This window comes from Onychostoma macrolepis, chromosome 04, assembly GCF_012432095.1.
Source record: "Onychostoma macrolepis isolate SWU-2019 chromosome 04, ASM1243209v1, whole genome shotgun sequence".
Classification (NCBI taxonomy): Eukaryota; Metazoa; Chordata; class Actinopteri; order Cypriniformes; family Cyprinidae; genus Onychostoma; species Onychostoma macrolepis.
This window is the reverse complement of record NC_081158.1, coordinates 9,903,454-9,924,843: the sequence shown is the minus strand read 5'-3', so window position 1 is coordinate 9,924,843 and position 21,390 is coordinate 9,903,454. Positions and strand designations below refer to the sequence as shown.

Below are 21,390 nucleotides of genomic sequence, written 5' to 3'. Positions count from 1 at the left end.
ACTTTCGAACGGTTTCCGCGGCAACGCCAGAACACAAAGCAGCGCAGCACCGGACTTTGAACCGTGCAGCGCTCATATTTTATTTATAGCCTTTTGAAGTTTAATCGTAACATTAAGCTGTATCTCGATTCTGGTCTGTACCCAAATTTAAGACCTCTTGAAATCATAATTAAGACAATTTAAGACCTTTTAAGACTTTTTAAGGACCCGCAGGAACCCTGAAACACACTATTATTCTATACGTATGTTTTTATGTGTTTTAGAGATAGAATTCAAATCAAATATTAAAGTTACTGCCCAAACTATTTTTGAATAAATATTTTGAAGATTATGGAAATATATGATTCAGAACACTCGAAAAATAAATGGAAATCAAGAGTCCCTGTATATCATCTAGTGGAAAAGTTTGGTACTGCATCCACAAAATCGTACTTAAAAGTTCATTTTTTGAGATATCAACTTCAAATTTGGCACAAAACTTGCTCAGATGATTGGCTTTGATTTTCTTGAAGATTTGGTGGTAAACATGTTTTGTAAAATTGATATTTTATAAAAAAATATAAAAATATATATTTTTATATTTTACATTTTCATACATTTAAACTTCTATACATTTTTATAAATTTTATTTTATAACTGTTTTTTACTTCTACAATAACCTGTGATGTTTCATCTTTAAAAAATACCAATCTTAAGTCCGTGCTCCAAAGTATTCATGTTTTATAACAATTTCTCTATGTACATTTCACAACACAGTGTGTTGAAACTGTATGCATGTTCATGACCCTAAATGAGGAAAAGTGACAAAATTTCAAGAAAAACAACATGGGTTTAATAGTATTTCAGATAGATTAAAAAAATAAGTACCACTTTGGCGGACAAAATATTTTTTCTGTATTGAAATGAGTGGGGAAAAGCTACTTTTTTGCTTCATAGGATAGTGAAAAACTAAAATAACAAAATAAAACCAAGAAATTGTATCATTTTGGGTCTGTAGGTGTAGACCCAATAGGTGGGTCAAATTGACCCAGGAACAGTACGAACGTAACAAAAAATATTTTTTGGACATGTCAAAACACATGAGCGTGTTGAAACTTTGCATGCATGTTCATGACCCTAAATGAGGAAAAGTCACAAAATTTCAAGAAAAAAAAAAAAGTTGACTGGCTGTACACACAAAATGCAAAGGTGTTGTTTTTTTCAGATTTATCCACTCTGGGACGCGATTTCAAAAACTAGCAGTTTGAGGCTCCCAAAATGCTGGATCCATCTGGACGAAATGCCGATATGATACAAAATATTTACATATACAGCTAAACGCATCTCCGTGTGTACGGGGTCTTACTCTGATTGTTTTTTTGTATGACTGTGTATACCAGATGACTGAATTAAACGCTTCCCACCTGCAGTGCCGTGATACAGTTTCTCTCCAGTGTGGATCCTTTCATGTTTTTTCAGATTTGGTAATTGATTGAATCTCTTGTCACAGTGAGAACACTTATAAAGTTTCTCTCCAGTGTGGATCCTCTCATGTTTTTTCAGATTTGTTGACTGATTGAATCTCTTGTCACAGTGAGAACACTTATAAGGTTTCTCTCCAGTGTGGATCCTCTCATGTGTTTTCAGATTTGGTAACTGATTGAATCTCTTGTCACAGTGAGAACACTTATAAAGTTTCTCTCCAGTGTGGATCCTCTCATGTGTTTTCAGGTCTCCTGACTTTTTGAATCTCTTGTCACAGTGTGAACACTTATAAGGTTTCTCTCCAGTGTGGATCCTCTCATGTGTTTTCAGATGTGTTGAATGATTGAATCTCTTGCCACAGTGTGAACACTGATAAGGTTTCTCTCCAGTGTGGATCCTCTCATGTGTTTTCAGATGTGCTGAATGATTGAATCTCTTGTCACAGTGTGAACACTTATAAGGTTTCTCTCCAGTGTGTATCCTCTCATGTGTTTTCAGATGTGTTGACTGAATGAATCTCTTGTCACAGTGTGAACACTGATAAGGTTTCTCTCCAGTGTGTATCCTCTCATGCAATTTTAAACAGGTCACTGAACTAAAAGTCTTTTCACACTCAAAGCACATGTACTCTTCCACAGCAGTGTGTATTTTCTGATGTACTTTCAAATTTTGTAAACGCAAAAAACTCTCACCACACAAATGGCATGAATGTGGCTTCTTTGCATGAACTTTCAAGTGTTTCTTCAGAACTGAAGCCCATAAAAACATTTTACCGCATTGATCACATGCGTGCTGCTTCTCTCTAGTGTGGACGTTCATGTGTACCTTAAGGTGTGCTGATTGTGTGAAACTCTTTCCACATTGATCACAAGTGAATGGTTTCTCTCCAGTATGAACTCTCATGTGACACTCAAAACTTGTTTTGTGTGTGAAACTCTTTCCACATTGATCACAAGTGAATGGTTTCTCTCCCGTATGAATTCTCATGTGACGCGCAAAACTTGTTTTGTGTGTGAAACTCTTTCCACACTGAGTGCAGGTGAAAGATTCCGTAGCTCTTCTTTTCTTTAAATCTTTCTGTTTGGTTTGAGAGCAACTCAAAGGTTTTCCTCCAGTTTTGACATGATTTTTCTCCTCAACTTCACTTGATTCTTCATTCTCCTCTTTTTCTTCAATGAACTCTGAAATAAAAGTAAAAATAGTTCATTTTTGGTGACTTGTTAAAAGCTGAGAAATGTGAACATAAAAGTGATCCCATTCAATCTTTAACGTCTGTAAATACATTGTAAACATAGAATTAAAATGATGTTATTTTTTCACTGTCCTCTACACATTTTCTAGAATCTGTGTTCTTTGGGGTCAATTTGACCCCAGGGTCTTTGAGATATTGTGATATCCTTGTGAAAGAGGTCACTACAACATGCTATAATTTTATAATATTCACTATCATTTTATACATTAAATATAATATTCAAAAATCCTAACATAACCAAACCTGCAGTATTGCAAGAACCACTGATAGTTCACATGACATGGAGGTAGGGGGAATCCTAATTCTCACGAGAACTTTGATATTTCCCATGCCATGGGGAAGGGGAAAACATAATTCACATAGTTTACAGGGGAAGAGCAAACATATAAAAGCTTTCTTATACTCTCTCTCAATTGAAAATGGCCTCTAAACAAAGGTTTTCGGTCAATGAGATTTTATCTGTTTTTTGACAGTGAAAGTGACAGAGGAGAATGTGCCTCAGACAGACGATAATCTTGAGGTGGACCCTGATTATGAGGCAGACCCTGATTATGAGGCATCCTCCTCATATGAGAAACGAGACTCCTAGTGTTGACCCTCCTGTTGTCTCTCAACCATCAGCAGACACATTACCTTCCAAAAATGGAAAGCTATTATGGTCCCACTCCCACTTGAACGACAGGGTAGATTTAGTGCCTGCTAATGTCATCAAAATGGTTCCAGGGCCCATATGCAGTCAGCCATTTCCAAGATATAAAAATCAACATTTCAGCTTTTCCTTATACCATCGATTGAAAAGGATATACTTCAAATGACAAACTTACAGGGGAGTCGGGTGTATGGGGACAGTTGGAAAGACTTTGATGTGACTGACTTGCAAGCTTACATTGGTCCAGAAATTGCACTTTCTTTACGATCCAGGCCCCCACATCACTGTGGATGAATGTCTGGTTCCATTTTCTGGCCGCTTCAGACAATACATGCCAAGCAAACCAGCCAAATATGGCATAAAAATATGGGCTGCATGAGATACACAGTCCAGCTATGCCTGGAACATGCAGATGTACACTGGTAAATTCCCCAGAGAAGCACCTGAAAAAAAATCAGGGCATGAGGGTGGTACTACACATGGCTGAGGGACTAAATGGCCATAACATTACATTTTTTCACATCGTATGACCTGAGCGAGGAACTGCTAAAAAAGGAAGGTTACCATGTTGGGGACAGTGAGAAAAAAATAAGCCTACGCTTCCCTCTTGAGCTTTTTGTGATGAAGAACAGAAAGGTAACATCTTCAAAGTTTGCCTTCACTGAAAAAGCCACTGTCGTCTCCTACTGCCCCAAGGAAGGGAAAAATGTCCTGCTAATGAGCACTATGCAAAGATGCTGGTCTGAGCACCAGAGAAGACAGAAAACTAAAAATGGTCCCGGACCACAATGAGACAAAGGGAGATGTTGATAATTTAGACAAGGTCACAGCCACCTATAGCTGCTGACACATGACTGTCCGTTGGCCCCTTGTCATTTTCTTCAACATCATTGATGTGAGCGCCTACAATGCCTTTGTGTTATGGAGTGAAATAAACAAGGACTGGAACAGAGGAAAACTGAGTCGTGCACGTGCCCCCTCAGATTTCTGAGCCTAGTGGATTTTGAATGCAGCTTCCAAAAGACAAAAAAATAGCCGAATAATATTTTTTTATATTTGATACGATCACACCAATGTGATTAGAACATTCAGTGTGGCACAGCATCAGCTGCTAAATTCAAATCTTCGTTCGCTGGCTGGCGCTGAGCCAGAGACAGATGCGTTTGAACAGCGTTGCATTATAACCAATCACACACGATTCTGTTGAGCTTATGAATGCAATGACAAATCAGAGTCATTCAGATGAGTCATCGTTGAAATGCGATATTTTATTCACTTGCTCGCTGACTGAATTATCAGGCAAATTCTCTCATCAGAAACAAAGTGCAAGTAAGATATTCATTTCACTGTAAACAGCTTCAGTGATTTTAATGGGAGTTTTTGAGAGTGCCTGAACTCTGGCTAGACTGAATGAAAATGTTGTTTGATAATATAAACATTCTTTACTCTCTGTAAAATGAAAGTGTTATAATTAGTAACTTACAATATTGTTAAATTAAGATATTAAAAATATTTTATGACATGACAGCCATATCTGGTATCTATCTGGCAAAAAGATAGGTTTTTATGTGTAGTTAATAAATTGGTCAAATAATCTATAAAAGGTGGAAAGCGCATTTACTTACACATATTTGAGAATCGAAATATTTCCTGATATAACATGTTTAAATAAATAAAATATAAGCCCATATCAGTTACAGTGCTATCGTGGCTGCTGTGTGGCACGACAAGCAAGTGTCCCTGTCATTAGATTGCAATCGGATAAGGGGCGTTTCAGGGTTTGTTTCAGGGCTTGTCTCAGTATGGCAGCCGCAGTGGACGAATAGGCTACCAAAATGCAAACTAGCGATCTGAAACAATGGCCTCAGCACCCGAAGCGTTAGGGATTGGGTGACCAGATGTTCTTCAGTTCTCATGTAACGCGCGATCAGTTCTCAGTGCTCAAATACACACAAAGCAGTCCAAATGTCTATCGTGTGTAGAGTATCTCACATAAATACAATCGGTTATAGCTTAAAGGGTTAGTTCACCTGAAAATGAAAATTCTGTCATTAAAGGGGTCATATGACGTTGCTAAAAAGAACATTATTTTGTGTATTTGGTGTAATGCAATGTGGTTTAAGGTTAAAAATACACATTATTTTGCACATACTGTACATTATTGTTGCTCCTCTATGCTCCACCTTTCTGAAACGCATCGATTTTTTACAAAGCTCATTGTTCTGAGAAGCGAGGTGTGCTCTGATTGGCCAGCTATCCAGTGCGTTGTGATTGGCCGAATACCTCAAGCGTGTGACGGAAATGTTACGCCCCTTACTGTATTGTAATGGCGTGTCCTGGCACGACGAGACAAAAACAATAAAACCCATTATAAACGAGGCATTTGTTGCATCCAGTGGGGACATAATTACTGATTATAATGACTTATACTGTCTTTATACGTGACGCGTTGCATCACGCCGCGTAAACATTACCATGTCTGCATTTGTGATCAGAGAAACAGTAAACAACAAGCGCTACTGCTCAAAACTCGCATTTGAGTAGTCAGTGGCAAATTCTTTAAATATGAAAACATACTTACAGGCTGTGAGTCAGAAGCGCAAGACTGTCCTTGCAAAGTTGGAATTGCCCCACTTTATAGAAACAGCCTTTGTGCACAGCTAGCATTGTAGGCTACTTGAAGCGCTGGAATAAAACAATAGATTTCTATGGATGCTTTAGAGGTCTGCACGGGCTTTAAATTGAAGCCCGAACCAGGCCCGTGCCCGACATCGTCTGACCTGACCCGACCCGAGCGGCACAGTTAAATTTAGAGCCCGAAATCTTTTTTTTTTTTCACAACGAATAGCCAATTTAAAAAAAAAAAAAAAGGATGCTGTATTTCACGATTGCATGCAACGGTCAGTAAGCAAATACATGTCAAGAAACAGATTCATCAAGGCTCGGCCACTTCACGAGGCAAAAGAAAAAAACACTTAGGCCTACCAGTTATGAAAGTTTATGAACATCAGGTGCAGCGGTCACATAAATTCTGCCGAATTTTTGAATGGTTGTATACGACAAGACGATAATTCTTCCACCGTGCAAATTATGGTCATTTTCGTCAGTTAAGGCTCGTTAGCATTCGGCCTGCTTTAAATCAGACACAGAGATGTAGTGTAGTAAGATCGCGTTTATTTGAATTAATTAATCATTTATTTGAATTAGCGGGAGAGAGGGATGAAAGTTGCGTGCGTGAACCTGCGTCTGCGCGTCTCTCTCTACAAGCAATAAGGCTTAGTTACTTCAAAAACAGCGATTTTACCCCCTCATTGCAGAGAAATAACGTTGCGAGTAGCCTATCGAAGCTATTTTACTAATAAAAGTTTCCGTGCTGTGTGTTCGCTGCGCGATCTCTATCTGTGTGCAATAATATGTGCGTAGCCAACTGTATATAGTTTTAGTTTAGCTACAAACCCGAGCCCGAAGCTATTCATTAAACATTAACCCGAACCCGACACAAAACCCGAAAGTATTTCGGGACCCATCGAGTAGCAGACCTCTAGGATGCTTCCACACAGACTGCGAACATTCGCACACCGAAAACGCAAATGTTTTTTTTTTTTTTTGCAATTGTCCAACGAATCTTTTCCGTTTCAAAAAACGAAAACACGGGCCATCCAATAAGATTTGAGCTAGGATCACGTGACCGGAGCAGCTGCTGTTGCACAAAAGGGTGAGAATGTTTCGAAAACCAGTGTAAACAAACAACGAAAAAGAGTATCCAGGATAAGAGAGTGGATGCTGAGTTCTTGTTATCGTTGGTATTTGAGCACAGATTTCTCACAAGTTTTTTTATACAGAATAACATTTCTATTAATTCTCCACTGAATTATGTGATCTGTAGAGCACCGTCCGTTTTCTTCCACGTGCGCAAGTGTTGAGTCAGATCACGTTCACTCTCTAGATCTTCCGTATTAAAAAAATAAAAAATAAAATTAAGTGAAACATTTTTTTACACATGAAATATGAAAGCAAATAGTCATGATTATGACGATATATTTTCTGTGCAGCTCATGGTATTTTTATAGCAATAAAGGATGTTTATGACAAATATTAGCAGTGTAGCATTATTAAACATACAAAGAGTGCATGTGTCTGCTTATTATTGAATCAAAACTTGTCTATCAACTATAGATCACAATCGGAAGTTATTACAAGCACTCGATGAAGGTTTAAAGTGGGTAAGCAAATACATTAATAATTACATACATTTTCAAGTGTAGCTTGATGCTAATTGTACTTCTATTTATATTTTAAGATGTAGCCTATTCTTGTAAGCATTATAGATAGTTTGTGTTTCTGGTGTAGAACCAATTTAATGCTGTATATTGAGCAGCGGACGATGTTAAATCCATATCTGAGGAAAAATGCATTGCTGGTCGGCACCACCTAGCGTGCAGGTGTGAATTAGCAGAAGGCAATCATTCGTTTCGCGCTCAGTGTGAAAGCACCGTTCGTCGGCGATTCGCCTCGCTTTTCCGCATCGCGCTCAGTGTGGAAAGGCCTTTAGGTGACTAGAGGGGATTGTGTGTGGGGAGGGTCATTTTTAGACTTTTGTTTTATTATTATCTCACCTAAGTGTTTGTTCAGTCAGTGTATTTGTTATTACAATGGTATAGCCTAATTTAATTGCATAGTATATTACACACAGCACAAGGAAGTCTAAAACATATTTTTTTGTAATATTCATGTAATTTACATGAATATTACCAAAATGGACTTTTTGGTATTTTGTGTACAAGATTTAAGAAATGATCTGTGCATGTTATGAAGGAAAGCACAGTCCATGTAGGGTGTGTGGCCTCAATAGCCCTGCAGTAAAACTGCATGTCAGTCATATCTGACAAAAAGGATCCGCGATCGAATGAAACTGTGACCACAAACACCATTAACTAAAGTGAATTATGTGTCAATAATCAGCAATATGCTTTCACACAAATAACTTTTATTTTTTGAATGTTTCATTATGTGTTGACACAAATGACTTATTTGAATTTTTCGTTAATACAACATGGCACTGAGCTGTTAGAAAAGAAATGCGTAGAGATGTTATTGCTTCATGACGTCAGGAACTGATGAATCGGCTTTTTGAACCGGTTCAATGAGCCGATCTGTCTGAAAAGAACCGGTTTGTGGAAATGAATCGGACTTTGCATCACTATTACATATCCTGTCTTTAATCCAACAAGGGTAAATCCAAACACAATGTAGCACAGTAACATTTAAGGCATGTAGACGTAAGACCAAACAAACTCAAGGTGAACATACAGGAACTTGAGTACTCAGACCAAACAAGGATAATTAACTAGGCACACCTGAACAGAATAATACAATCAACACAACAAGGGAAACGGTGCAAAAGGAAAACAAAGTCCAAATTAACAGAAACCTTGACAGTTAGAGCTATCATTATAGTGCACTTCTGTTTTTATGCTGCACACATATAAAAAACTTCCATTAAAAGATCTGGCCCGACACTGGTTGCTGTCTGGGTGGGTATGTAGCTTTCTTAAGACTCATATCCAGATCATCCTGCATCAGCTAACTGTGTTGCATCCTACTAAAAGTAGCCAAATTCTATTAAGCCATATTTACAATTTCAAACTTCCATTTCAACCAAACCAGAAGTGGCCCTCATCTGTTTTATAATATATGGGGCATATTTGTCATGTCAAATGTGGGACAAGTTAGGCTCACAGCCATATTAGCCAGAGCTCACTGTGCCATATCTGTGCCAAAACTGGCCCAAATATGTTTTAGGATAACTGGGCCACATTTGTGGCATCATATGTGGGCCACTTTAGGCTCACAGCCACATTAGCCAGTGCTCACTGTGCCATATCGTTGCCAAAACTGGCCCAAATATGCTTGAGGATAACTGGGCCACATTTGCGGCATCATATAAGGGCCACTTTAGGCTCACAGCCACATTAGCCAGTGTTTACCATGCCATATCTTTGCCAAAACTGGCCCAGATACGGTTTTGGATAACTGGGCCACATTTGTGGCATCATGTGCGGGCCACTTTAGGCTCACAGCCACATTAGCCAGTACTCACTGCCATATCTTTGCCAAAACTGGCCCAAATATGTTTGAGGATAACTGGGCCACATTTGTTGAAACATATGTGGACCACATTTGGTTTACACCCTGATCAGCTTTTGTCAATTGTGCCACATTTGGTTGGCACTATTTGGGCCATATTTACTATTTACCACTTGGGCCACTTTAGGGTCACATTCTGATTACACATTGCTGTGAACACCACATATTTGCCTACAGAGGCCCACATGTGATTTGATACATTTGGGCAATTTTTGCTGTTTTACATGTGGGCCACTTCAGGCTTATATCCATTTTGTACGGGCCATAAGAAGGCCAGCAGTGCTGTATCATTGCCTTAAGTGGCCCACATCTGCATGCTATCTGGGATTGTATATTGTAACAATTTCTTTTGTAAATAAATACTGTTCATTTAAATTTTTATTAATCAGAAAATCCTAAAAAAAAAAAATACATCACAGGTCCCCAAAAATTTTTTTTTTTAAGTAGCACAACAGTTTCAACACTCATAATAAATCAGCATATAAGAATGATTTCTGAAGGATCATGTGACACTGAAGACTGGAGTAACGATGCTGAAAATTTAGCTTTGATCACAGAAATAAATTATATTTTAAAATATATTAAAATAGAAAACATTTTAAATTGCAATAATATTTCACAAAATACCTTTTTTTCTGTATTTTTGATCAAATAGACACAGCCTTGATGAGCAGAAGAAACTTCTTTAAAAAAAAAAACATTAAAAATCTTACAGATCCCAAACTTTGGAGCGGCTGTATATATATATTTGCATTCATATATGCATTTTATTTAGAAATTATATATATAATTAATAGAAATTATATAACAACACCACGCCACCAATGGTAGTTAGTCCATTACCACCGCGGTGGTAAAAATCTGCCACCGTCACAGCCCTACTACTTTTGGACTGTTGAACAAAAACACCCACCTACTCCCATTCTAAAGCTTGGAAGAGCCAGGATAATTTTTAATATAACTTTGATTGGAATTTTCTGAAAGAAGAAATTCATATACACCTAGGATGCTTTGAGGGCGAGTAAAACATGGGCTAATTTGCATTTTTGGGTGAACTAACCCTTTAATATCTTGTGCTGAACACAAAAGAAGATATTTTGAAGAATGTGGGTAACCAAACAGTAGCTGGTCCACATTTGATTGTAGGAAAAAAATACTATGGAAGTCTGTTCAACTGTTTGGTTACACACATTCTTCAAAATAACATTTATCATAACATCATAATATTGTTTTCTGTGAATGAGTGAGCAGAATGATTTTCACATCATTTTTGTGGCATTAACTCTAGTCTACCACATCCAGTTCTCAAAGGTCTTGTGAACAAATGCTCTGTGTGTGTATCATGGCCTTATTTCAGTAACTTAAAAACTTTTTCACTAACCACACATAAATGTTGTTTTCTCAAAAACACATGCTACTCATGTATTATTGTTGCACAGTTTGTGCTGATTATAGTTTAATCAGACTTTAGCCATTAATATGTTTTTAATATATATAAAGTCAGACCCCAGAGGGTTAAAGCTTTGTAAGCCTAATGTACCACAAACAGTTATTAAAGATGAATGAAGAATAAACACCAACCTCCTGGTTCCTCCTGTTTTATTCTCCAGGTTTCTGGTTCCTCCTGTTTTATTCTCCAGGTTTCTGGTTCCTCCTGTTTTATACTGCAGGGTTCTGGTTCCTCCTGTTTTATTCTGCACGGTTCTGGTTCCTCGTGGTTTATTCTGCAGGGTTCTGGTTCTGGTTCCTCGTGGTTTATTCTGCAGGGTTCTGGTTCCTCCTTTTTTATTCTGCAGGGTTCTGGTTCCTGTTTTATTCTGCAGGGTTCTGGTTCCTGTTTTATTCTGCAGGGTTCTGGTTCCTGTTTTATTCTGCAGGGTTCTGGTTCCTGTTTTATTCTGCAGGGTTCTGGTTCAATCATGTTCTCCTCACTCTCCTCTTTAACAAACACCATTTTCAAAGCTGATACTCCTCCAGATATTTCTGCTTGCTTCAAAACTTACTCACGATTGTGAGGATGAGAATACAGGTATTTATTGAACAGGTTCCAAAGCTGTATCTGTATATTCACAGAAACAACATTTCTAACAGATTGTATTAAAAAAGCAACACAACAAAACAAACCAGAGCGCGGTGAAACTGAACTTCTTCCTCTGAGGTTTAATGGTGTTTGTCAAACAAACGCGAGTGTTTTAGCGCCACCCGCTGGACTGGAGTGAAGCGGCGCGAGGAGGCAGATAATACGGGGAATAATTACTTACTGCGTCTATAAGGTGCGCTGTTTTGTTTTCCTTTAAAAAAGCCGATCTGCATAATTAAAATTACTCGCGTGGTATTTGATCAGCATCAACAATCTTGAGGTTTAGAGAAAAACGAGCGAATTTATTAGTCAAATATTTCATTGAAAATCACAAGAAATACATGGAAATTAAGATAAATGAAAACGTGATAATATGTAGCCTTATGAAAAAATTAACTAAATCCAAAATATTAAACAGGTTATGCATGAAAACATCCTTGGGTTATGTGTCTGTCTAAATATCTGGATCTTAAACAGTTGAATGACTGTGAATTCATATCCACAAAATAAGATATTTTGAAGATGTTTCTGAAATGCTGCTTTTGAGGATTCAACTTAAAATTGATATTGCATTTTGCAGTGTCTAACATTAGATTCTGTGGTGAAGAGAATTACTAAAGAGGATATTGCTTTATATCCCATCCAATTTTACAAGAAGCTGTGAGACCCAAGAGCCATAACTTTCTGTTAAAGTCATTTTTATTTGGTGCTGAAGAAATGTAAAATCTGGGTACTGTAATCATACATTAATGGACAGAGTTAATCCTATTTAATCTTACATATGAATGTTGATGTGCTCAGACTATTTTTTATTAAACAATAGATACAACAAGATATGTTATTATTATTATTATTAGGCATCCAGACAGATCACTTCTATGCCGCTTATACAACCCTGCTTAAAAAAACAATAGACACGTCCCTCCTGGCCAGACGCCGGATTTTACTGCATTGGAAGTCATCTGCTCCACCTACTCACTCCTTGTGGATTCATGATGTTTTTCATTTCATCAAACTGGAAAGAATTAGATATTCGCTGAGGGGTTCTTCCAAGAACTTTTATCAAATTTGGGGTTCTCTCCTTGGATATATGGAAACGTACACTCCCTCCATACTGGAAGATAGTTCATTTTTACATATTTCTCTACTGTGTGACGGCTCTTGTAATAAGACTTTCAGTTTGTTGTTATTACTATTATTATTTTCTTTTATAATATATATTTTTGGGGTCAATAATTGTTCCATTTATCTTGGATCCCTGCTTATCTTCTTTCTCTCTCTACATATGTCAAAATGTATTCTAAAATGCTTGATATTTTGTAACTTGTGGAAAAATTCTATAAATACAGTAATAAAAAAAACAACAACAAAAAAACAATAGACACCATCTTAAAATTTGTAATGGTTTTACTGGATATAATGGAACTTGTATTGGTTTTAATGGAAACTGTAACGGACCCTGTGGGTTTTTGGTGGCTTGTAAAAACCACTGAATCCTAATGGAATATGTCTCAAAACACACTACAGAAAACCATTTAGTAGGAATGTCCTTTAACGTTTGTTTGCCGTTGCTCTCCAACAGGTGAATCTCTCTTGTAAAAACATAATTCAAAACGGCAGAAATAATTATCACGGGATCTGGTAACAGTGATAACTTGTAGGTCTTGCGTTGCCAGTTTGTTCCTCGTTGCTCAGTAGGGCTACAATTGCCATCTAGCGGCTGAGAATCATAATTGCATTTTTATGTAGCTGAACTTCAAATGAAAGACGTCATTCAAGACAATCACGTGATTCTGATGATGCACCTGGAGGGCAGGAAGAGATTTTTCTCCATAGGAATTAGTAGCAGAAACTCAAAATGCCTGAGTTTTGCTTTGTTTATGAATGCTCAAATCAGTCAAATTGAGAAAACACAAGGAGATTTTATCATGTACGAAAATGTGTTGTTCATAAGGGAGGAAAAGTCAAGAAATTGACTGAAAAATGCAGGAAAAAGTGGCTTGTAAACCTGCGTCTGCAGTCGGGGGAAGCAGAGTCAGATAATGCTTGTGTGTGCAAATGGTTAATACAAGATATAATAATACATTAAGTATCCGAAATCGCATACTAATTCGAACGTACTACTCGACCATTAAAAAAAAGTATGTTCTATATAGTACGAATGAGGGTAGTATGAATGGAATTCGGACGTACTACATCCGCCATGTTGATGTTGTCACGTGTCATGCGTCGTCACAACAGCGCGGAAATTTAAAGAGCCCGCTTCACTGCGCGAACATCAGCAATGTTGCTCGTAATTCTTACCGCTTTCATCGGCGTTCTAACGTTGATTGGTTCAACAGCTCAGAGGAGGCATAGGTCAGCTGCTCACAGATCACGCCTTCGTCAACAGCTTATCAAATAACGCAAGTATAATCACCTATTTAGCTAGCAAATTTTACCTCAGAATAAAAAGACACGTCTATGAACACCGTGACAAAGGCTGATTTGGAGCAATGAAATAAAGTAATTTATTGCTATGAATGAAAACATAAAAATACACAGGACAAACAAAAGACACATGAATCAATGAATAAACTTGAATGAATGCATACACAATACACATACATACATGAGAGAGAGAGAGAGAGAGAGAGAGAATGAATACAAACAATATATACATAGCCTAAATAAATATTATAAATAGATATAATATATACATATTCTAAAAAAAACAACTATATACACATTTACATGAGCCCTACAACCTACTGCCACCTGAATGCTGCTGTGCCAATCCTTCGATTATATTTCGAAGATGGATCTGACCTTCGTCCCAACCTCCGGCTTTCACGACGGTCCATCATGTCTCTCATCGCTGCTTTGAAGTCAGATTCTGACCATGGCTGGGAGAAAGATATTGAGGTGCTGGTGTTTCTGTACTGGCTGGCCCATGCAGCATCATATCGGGTAGTGTCACTGGCCTTTGACATCCCAAAGTCCACGGTGCACGACATCGTGCACAGAATCAGCAGGGCAGTCATGGGTATTTTGAGGAGAGTGATCGCTTTACCGACCCCGGATGACCTGGAGGAAGTGGGGGCAGGTGTTGCCCAGCTGGACGGATGCCACATCTGGATCAAACCACCAGCAAGCTATGCCCCATGCTACTTTAACAGGAAGCTGTTCCACTCATTCCAGCTGCAGTCCATCACTGACCACAAGGGGAAGTTCGTCGACATCTTTGTCGGGTATCCCGGGTCTGTGCATGATGCCAGGGTGCTGAAGAACAGCCCCCTTTACACTGGCCGCCTGTATCCACCTGCAGGAAAATGCATCCTTGGAGATGGTGGGTATCCCTGTTTGAGTGCGCCCATCTGCCTCATCACACCATACAGAGAGCCTGTACAGGATCGCTTCAACGCCAAGCATGCTCGTGCACGTAACATTGTTGAGAGAGCCTTTGGGATGCTGAAGACACGCTGGCGCTCCATCTTCTTCAAGGCCCTGGAAGTGAGCCCTGTCTTTGTGCCAGATGTTGTTGCGTGCTGTGCAGTGCTCCACAACCTCTGCCTTCAGAACGGGGACATCGTTGATCCAGAGGTTGTGGAGGATCCTGCCGATGACCCACCCGAAGCCCAAAACACAGAAGCCAGCGCAGGAGAGGATGTGCAGGACAATCTGGCTGCAGCTGTGTCCGCACCAGACAACTGTGTGTCCTGGTCTTCATGAGCATGATTACCTGTGAGACAATAACAGGTTAAGACTCTGCAAATCAGTTCTTGTTCTCAGATTGACATTGTTTAAGCTTGTTAGCTGGTTAATATGTAAATACTTAGTTGTGTGTGGGTGGGCACAGCCCACAGGGTGTTGCGATGCGAAAAAGTGCACTAGCAGTAGGTAGAGAGAGGTGGAAGTGCATAGCATCTGTGTGCACCCCTCTTGCTTACTGCTCACTGCCACTGGCAGCCCGTGAGATGAAAAAGCAGTTTTTCGGGTTTCTGATGATTTTATGAAGGTAAATTTAAGAATTTGTTTTTAGAAAATTTTACGAATAATCTGAAGGGAATACAACTCATCAATATTTTCTCTAAATGTAAATTTATATGAAGCAGACATAAATGTACATAAACTAAACACTTCAAAAAGATAAATAGATTTGTACTGATCTCTATTACTTAAATTTTTACAAAGAAATAGTTTAAGGTATGAATAATGTAATACAAGTAGTCTTGTTTCTGTGAAATTGAACAAAATGAAGTTTATGATTAAAACATGAACAAATATCCGCCTGTGGGCTCAGAAAAATCTACTTAAATACAATGGAAAAATAATTTTCATACCCCAGTGACAGATATTGTTCTTGTTTTAAGCATTTAATCAAATAAATGTATCTTGATTTAATATTTATATTCAGCATTTGTATTGGGACAAAAACTCAGGAATACAATAATTTTTGGCAGTGCATTTACGTTTATTGCCTTGATGAATTTAAGACTTTCTGCTCTGTTTTAAGACCTTTTAAGGCTTAAAATTGTGGAAGGGTTAATTAAGACTATTTAAGACTATTCTACATCAGTACTTGTTCTAATTTTTTAGATATTCCTGCATTTTGCTTTAAAAAAACAGCTGGAAATTACTACAAAATCAGTGTACACATAAGTGCTTTAAAATAGTTGTTACTCAATGCCACATATTAAGCACTTTACAACTGACAAAATCTAGCTACTGCAAATCCCTGGAAACTAACATTGCAACAAAACTTGATAAAACAGCATGAAACAATGACAATCTCAACATAAATAAATGGAAAGAAAGTGTAGTTTTATATTAATATTCTTTATTTTTTTGCCATGAGCTCCAAAAGCTGAAGAAATCTCTCTCTCCTTTGTCTCCCTGTCTCGTCTTTCCTCTCTCTCTCTCTTCTTTCTTCTCTTTCCCTGGCCTCTCGTTCACGTCTTTCCTCTTGCTCTCGTCCCTCTCTTTCTCTTCGTTCCTCCCTTTCCATCATCTCTCTCCATCTCCTCTCCTCCCTTTCTACTGCTTCCATTTCTTTTTCTGCTTCCCTCTCCTCCATCTCGTGGATCAGCTCCTCTATGTCCTTCCTCTTCCTCCCTACTCTTTCAGTTGTTGACCTCACCGAGAATGGTGAGGTTACAGCAACATCTGGTCCGGATGAGGCAATAAGGTTGGGTGGCGTGATGGAAGGTCTGCCCCCTATTGCCTCATCCAAGACGGAATACCACCTCCAAGATGCTGCTGTAACCTCACCATCCTCAGTGCTCACACCAGTCTGTGGACATTTAAGATCCTACAAAAATTTCAAAGCAAAATTCCAAGACAGTCAATTATAATAACATGGAAAAACATTAGCATGATCAAATCATGAAAGAATAAAAATTTTGGGGTGAAAAATTTTTTTTTTTTTTTTTTTTAAATCTTACTTTATATTTTTGTTTTAGGTTTTCCCATTTCCGTTTCACTTGAGGAGCAGAAATTTTGCACTCAAGCTTCTGCTCTGTCACAATAAATGCACCGAAATCAAGCACAAAAAGAATTCGGTAAGACCTTTATTTAAAGTGTTATTATGTACTACATTCAGTGTCAACAGCACCTGAATAAAATTACATTTTACATTATTTGTTTACTTACTCAAAACCTTTGATGGCAGCATTACGCTCCAGTGAAGAGGGCCTCATTAGCCACTCTCCACTGGATAAGCAGTCGAGTGTGTTCTTCAGTCCCTGTAAGGTCAAAACAGTAAACATTAATCATGATCAATCTATTAATGCTACACTGACAAACTGAGGCATACTTATTAACAGTGGCTTGCTATGTGGTCAACAAAATATATACTAACTTAAATATAAACACTAGAAAAAGAGGGGTAAAAAAAATCGTAATTCCGTTGAATTTTCTGATTTCTAAATTTCATTAAACTGCTAAACAATGAACGTCTAAGTTACAGCATTGACGTTAGCTCTATGTGCTCCGTAATGATTAAAAACATTTTTACAGCCGATTCACGAAGTCATCTCATCGATTTACAATGTTTAAACTTTTAATAAGTCAGCCGTTTACTTTCATTATTTTAAACAAGTACAATTTAACCACAATGAGCAACGTTTTTCCCTGAGGTACTTACACTTAAAAAGAGCCTCGTCTCCGGTTTCCGCCATTTTTCCGAATATGACGCCTCCTCTCCCGTGGCCTCATGGGATAGTAAAGTGTCCATCGTATGCCTACTCATCCGGGTACTTCTCGCCTACTGTTTTTCGAATACTATGAATTCGGACATACTACTTGCCTCGCATACTGTTTTTCGCATACTATATAGTAGGGAAGTATGCGATTTCGGATTGGGAGAATGTCATAAGGTCAGATGAAACCAAAATAGAACTTTTTGATAAAAACTCAACTTGTCGTGTTTGGAGGAGAAAGAATGCTGAGTTGCATCCAAAGAACACCATACCTACTGTGAGGCATGGGGGTGGAAACATCATGCTTTGGGGCTGTTTTTCTGCAAAGGGACCAGGACGACTGATCCGTGTAAATGAAAGAATGAATGGGGCCATGTATCGTGAGATTTTGAGTGAAAACCTCCTTCCATCAGCAAGGGCATTGAAGATTATTATTGTTCACCAAATCAAATTTCAGCATAATGGTCCGGACTTTGATTTTACCATTACATCTTTAAATAAACCTATAAAATACCAGGGTCAGTATCACTGTAGGGTGCCTTTTGGTGCCCTGTACATAAATAACTAATTTGTCATGATAAAAACATAAAAATGAAAGGGTGTGTTATATTAGGCTAAGTCTTTTTATTCATAACAAAAGCATTACTTGGCTCTTTAGACACAGTCTAGATTTTTTTCAGACACCATTTAATTATTGGAAGAGGCTCTTCACTGACCAGATGATTGAGCACATAACTGACCAACTGAAGTGTCGTCCGCCGCAATTCAAAGAACAAGACGCAGTGCCAGAGTTTGATTCCAGAGTAGGTTTTATTTTTTAATGGAATAAAACCTGAAAACTCGTTTGCAAAGGAGTCCTCTCGAGAACTTGTCGTCTCTCGTATATATACTCAAAAAATTAACAAAAGGGAGGGGTCTCTATACATTGAACCCCACGTGTACCATCCTATATTTTACTAGTGTACATAATTCTATCTGTCCCATAGGAGAGAAGACCATCCTGACTTTGTTATGGTAAAGGGGAGAAAAGCCCCCTCCTCATTTCTTCCAGATGTGCTTTGCCACGTACACATTTTGACAAAAAGGCCTTCAGAACATATTGGTAGATTCAATAGATACATTTTTGGCAAAATTCACCTTGATTAAGTCTAAATAATTCTGATTAATATCAAAAATCTTCTACACAACCAGCACTCAGGTCAACAGACCGGGACATCCGTCAACACCACAGTTGCTGAAATGTAAGAATTTTTTCAATATTGCTGTACATGGGAGTTTTTGAATTTCCCTCTTTAGAAGATTACTGGGCCTGTGAGTCACAATTCCCACCAGTGGCTGAAACTAGATAGTTTCCGATACCCTTTTCCCCTTCCCGATACCGATATCTGGGCTCAGGGTATCGGCCAATACCAAGTACTGATCTGATGCCTGGGTGTGTATCTGTACAGTGGCATGCAAAAGTTTGGGCACCCCTGGTCAAAGTTTCTGTTAATGTGAACAGTTAAGCAAGCGGAAGATGAAATGATCTCCAAAAGGCATAAAGTTAAACATGAAACACTCTTTTGCGATATTTTAAGGAATATCAGTGTATTGTTTTTGTTTTCTACAATTTTAGAGTGAAAAGGGGGAAAGCAGCATCCTGCAAAAGAATGGGAAACGTTAGCTTGAATTTAAATAGTGGACATGGTATAGGTTTGTAATGATGATTGCTCCTCCCGAACCTACGTTTGGAACTTCATTTATAATAATAAAGTGTAATATTTTCTGTCTCTGTCTGTCTGTCTTCTGGTCAATCTATCAGACTTTAATAAAGACATTTTTGTTACACAGGAACATTTAAGGAACACTGACATTCTCCCAAGAAAACATGGCAATACAATAAAGTCTATTAACAAGAACTATGGACCATGCTGGCAAGGATCAGCAATAAGACTACAGAGTCCTCCACAGGTCCCAAAAGGTAGCAAAATGACTGCCTTGCTCCATCCACACCATTGGCTTAGCTGTGATGAGATTGATTTCGCGTCTTACTTGCAAAGGAGAACCCACACATTGATGGCTTTCAATCAACTCTTTTATTCAGTGTGTTACATAATGGAGGTATTGTGGGTACTCCCAGCAACCAGTTTGTACAAATTCTACACACTGGGGCAACCACTGGGTAACTGCTATCCCCCATCACCGGGGAAAGCTAAGCCTTGCCTAGCTTTACACACTCTCCACCTATGTATCTAAGCATTTCTTTTCAAATTCTTTTGAATATATTAATCAAATGGAAGTACTTAATTTTTCAATAAGTCATTGAATCGGAGGAAAAATTTACTTAAATTGTAATTAACTTATATCCCAAAATGTTATTTAAAGAAGTCAGTATCAATACAGGGGATGTACCCATTTAAAAAAAAAAAAAAACATATTTTTTGCATTTTTTTCTAGGCCTATGTATGTCCATTCACCCCCAGAGAACGAGTTCTAACGCATTTTTAGTAAATAAAATGTTAACACAATAGTACATATTTGACCATAAATTTTTGGGCATTATAGGGGAAGCCGAGCTTCCCTTGCAGTGTTAAAGAAATCCCCACTGCTGTAATGTAATTAACACATTAAAGAGGGTCTGTTGACCTGTTGAGTAGATATAGATGGATAGTTGGTAAATATGAACATATCAAACATTTTATTAAAAAAAGTCTGCCATGTTAAAATTCTAATTTGCACATCTAAAGGACAGTATTGTGTAACAACATCTACAATAACAATACAGGCCCTTGTGCCAACAAGTTACTGGTTGACTACATTAGCGTGTACTTTCAGTCTTTTCAAATAACACTGACTGATATTTATAACAGATGTTACTGTCATGATGGTATGATAAAACAAAAAAACTTATGTATGTAAACTTGTGTATACATCACAATCATTTATTATATACATCTGCCATTATGTAGCTATTTTGGACATAAGGATAACACTTCACATTGCCAGCAACAAAAGGTTATTTCTAATAAAACCTCCTTCTCTTACTAACACTTAGATCCAAAGAGCAGAAACCATTACAGAGGCACACACAGCCTTGTTGGAGGCTTCAAACAGTCTCCACATGCTCGGTGCCTTAAGCAAGGTTTCAACCCTTGAAGAACGACAGGATCTTGTCAGTGCAGCTCTAACATACTATCTGGAGGGAAGGGTGGAGATTACCTGTTTGATCACCCATTTTTTCTTAATACTAATTAAAAATTAATTAAAAAGTGACTTTTTTCAGAGAAATATATTTTCAATCTGAGTATGAACAACAAACACAAACTGTGCAGCAGCTAATAGTTAAAACAATTGCACAAATTGTCTTCTGCAACAAAAATACAAACAGTGCAAATGATTCACAAACTACACACAAAATGAGTGAGAAATATACAGAGTGCAACAGAAAAAAACCATATAAGAATTACCGTATTGTCCCGAATATAAGACGACCCTGATTATAAGACGACCCCCCTTTTTCCAGATGTACCTTTTGGAAAAAGGCTTTTTGAAAACCAAATCTTGTTTTCTTGTTTGTTTGTTTGTTTTTCTCTCTCTGTAAAACACATTTTTTTCTTAAATTATTTTCAAATTGCATATT

General features: G+C 37.9%; 1 protein-coding gene across 1 annotated transcript; it reads right to left on the bottom strand.

Moving 5' to 3' along the window:
• Nucleotides 1-778: 778 nt before the first annotated feature.
• On the bottom strand, nt 779-11,718 carry LOC131538724 (zinc finger protein ZFP2-like). The gene is made up of 2 exons (XM_058772790.1): nt 11,094-11,718; nt 779-2,645 (listed from the first exon to the last, which is right to left on the bottom strand). Exons 1-2 carry the CDS (start codon nt 11,464-11,466, stop codon nt 1,342-1,344), a joined length of 1,677 nt encoding a protein of 558 aa, XP_058628773.1. The 5' UTR covers nt 11,467-11,718; the 3' UTR covers nt 779-1,341.
• Between the last annotated feature and the right edge of the window lie 9,672 nt (nt 11,719-21,390).

Excerpts from the sequence above, each read along its gene's own strand:
- LOC131538724 (XM_058772790.1), bottom strand. The coding sequence starts at position 11,466 with ATGGTGTTTGTTAAAGAGGAGAGTGAGGAGAACATGATTGAACCAGAA. Across the intron at positions 2,646-11,093 it reads AAAACAGGAGGAACCAGGAG|AGTTCATTGAAGAAAAAGAG; the intron begins GTTGGTGTTTAT and ends CTTTTATTTCAG.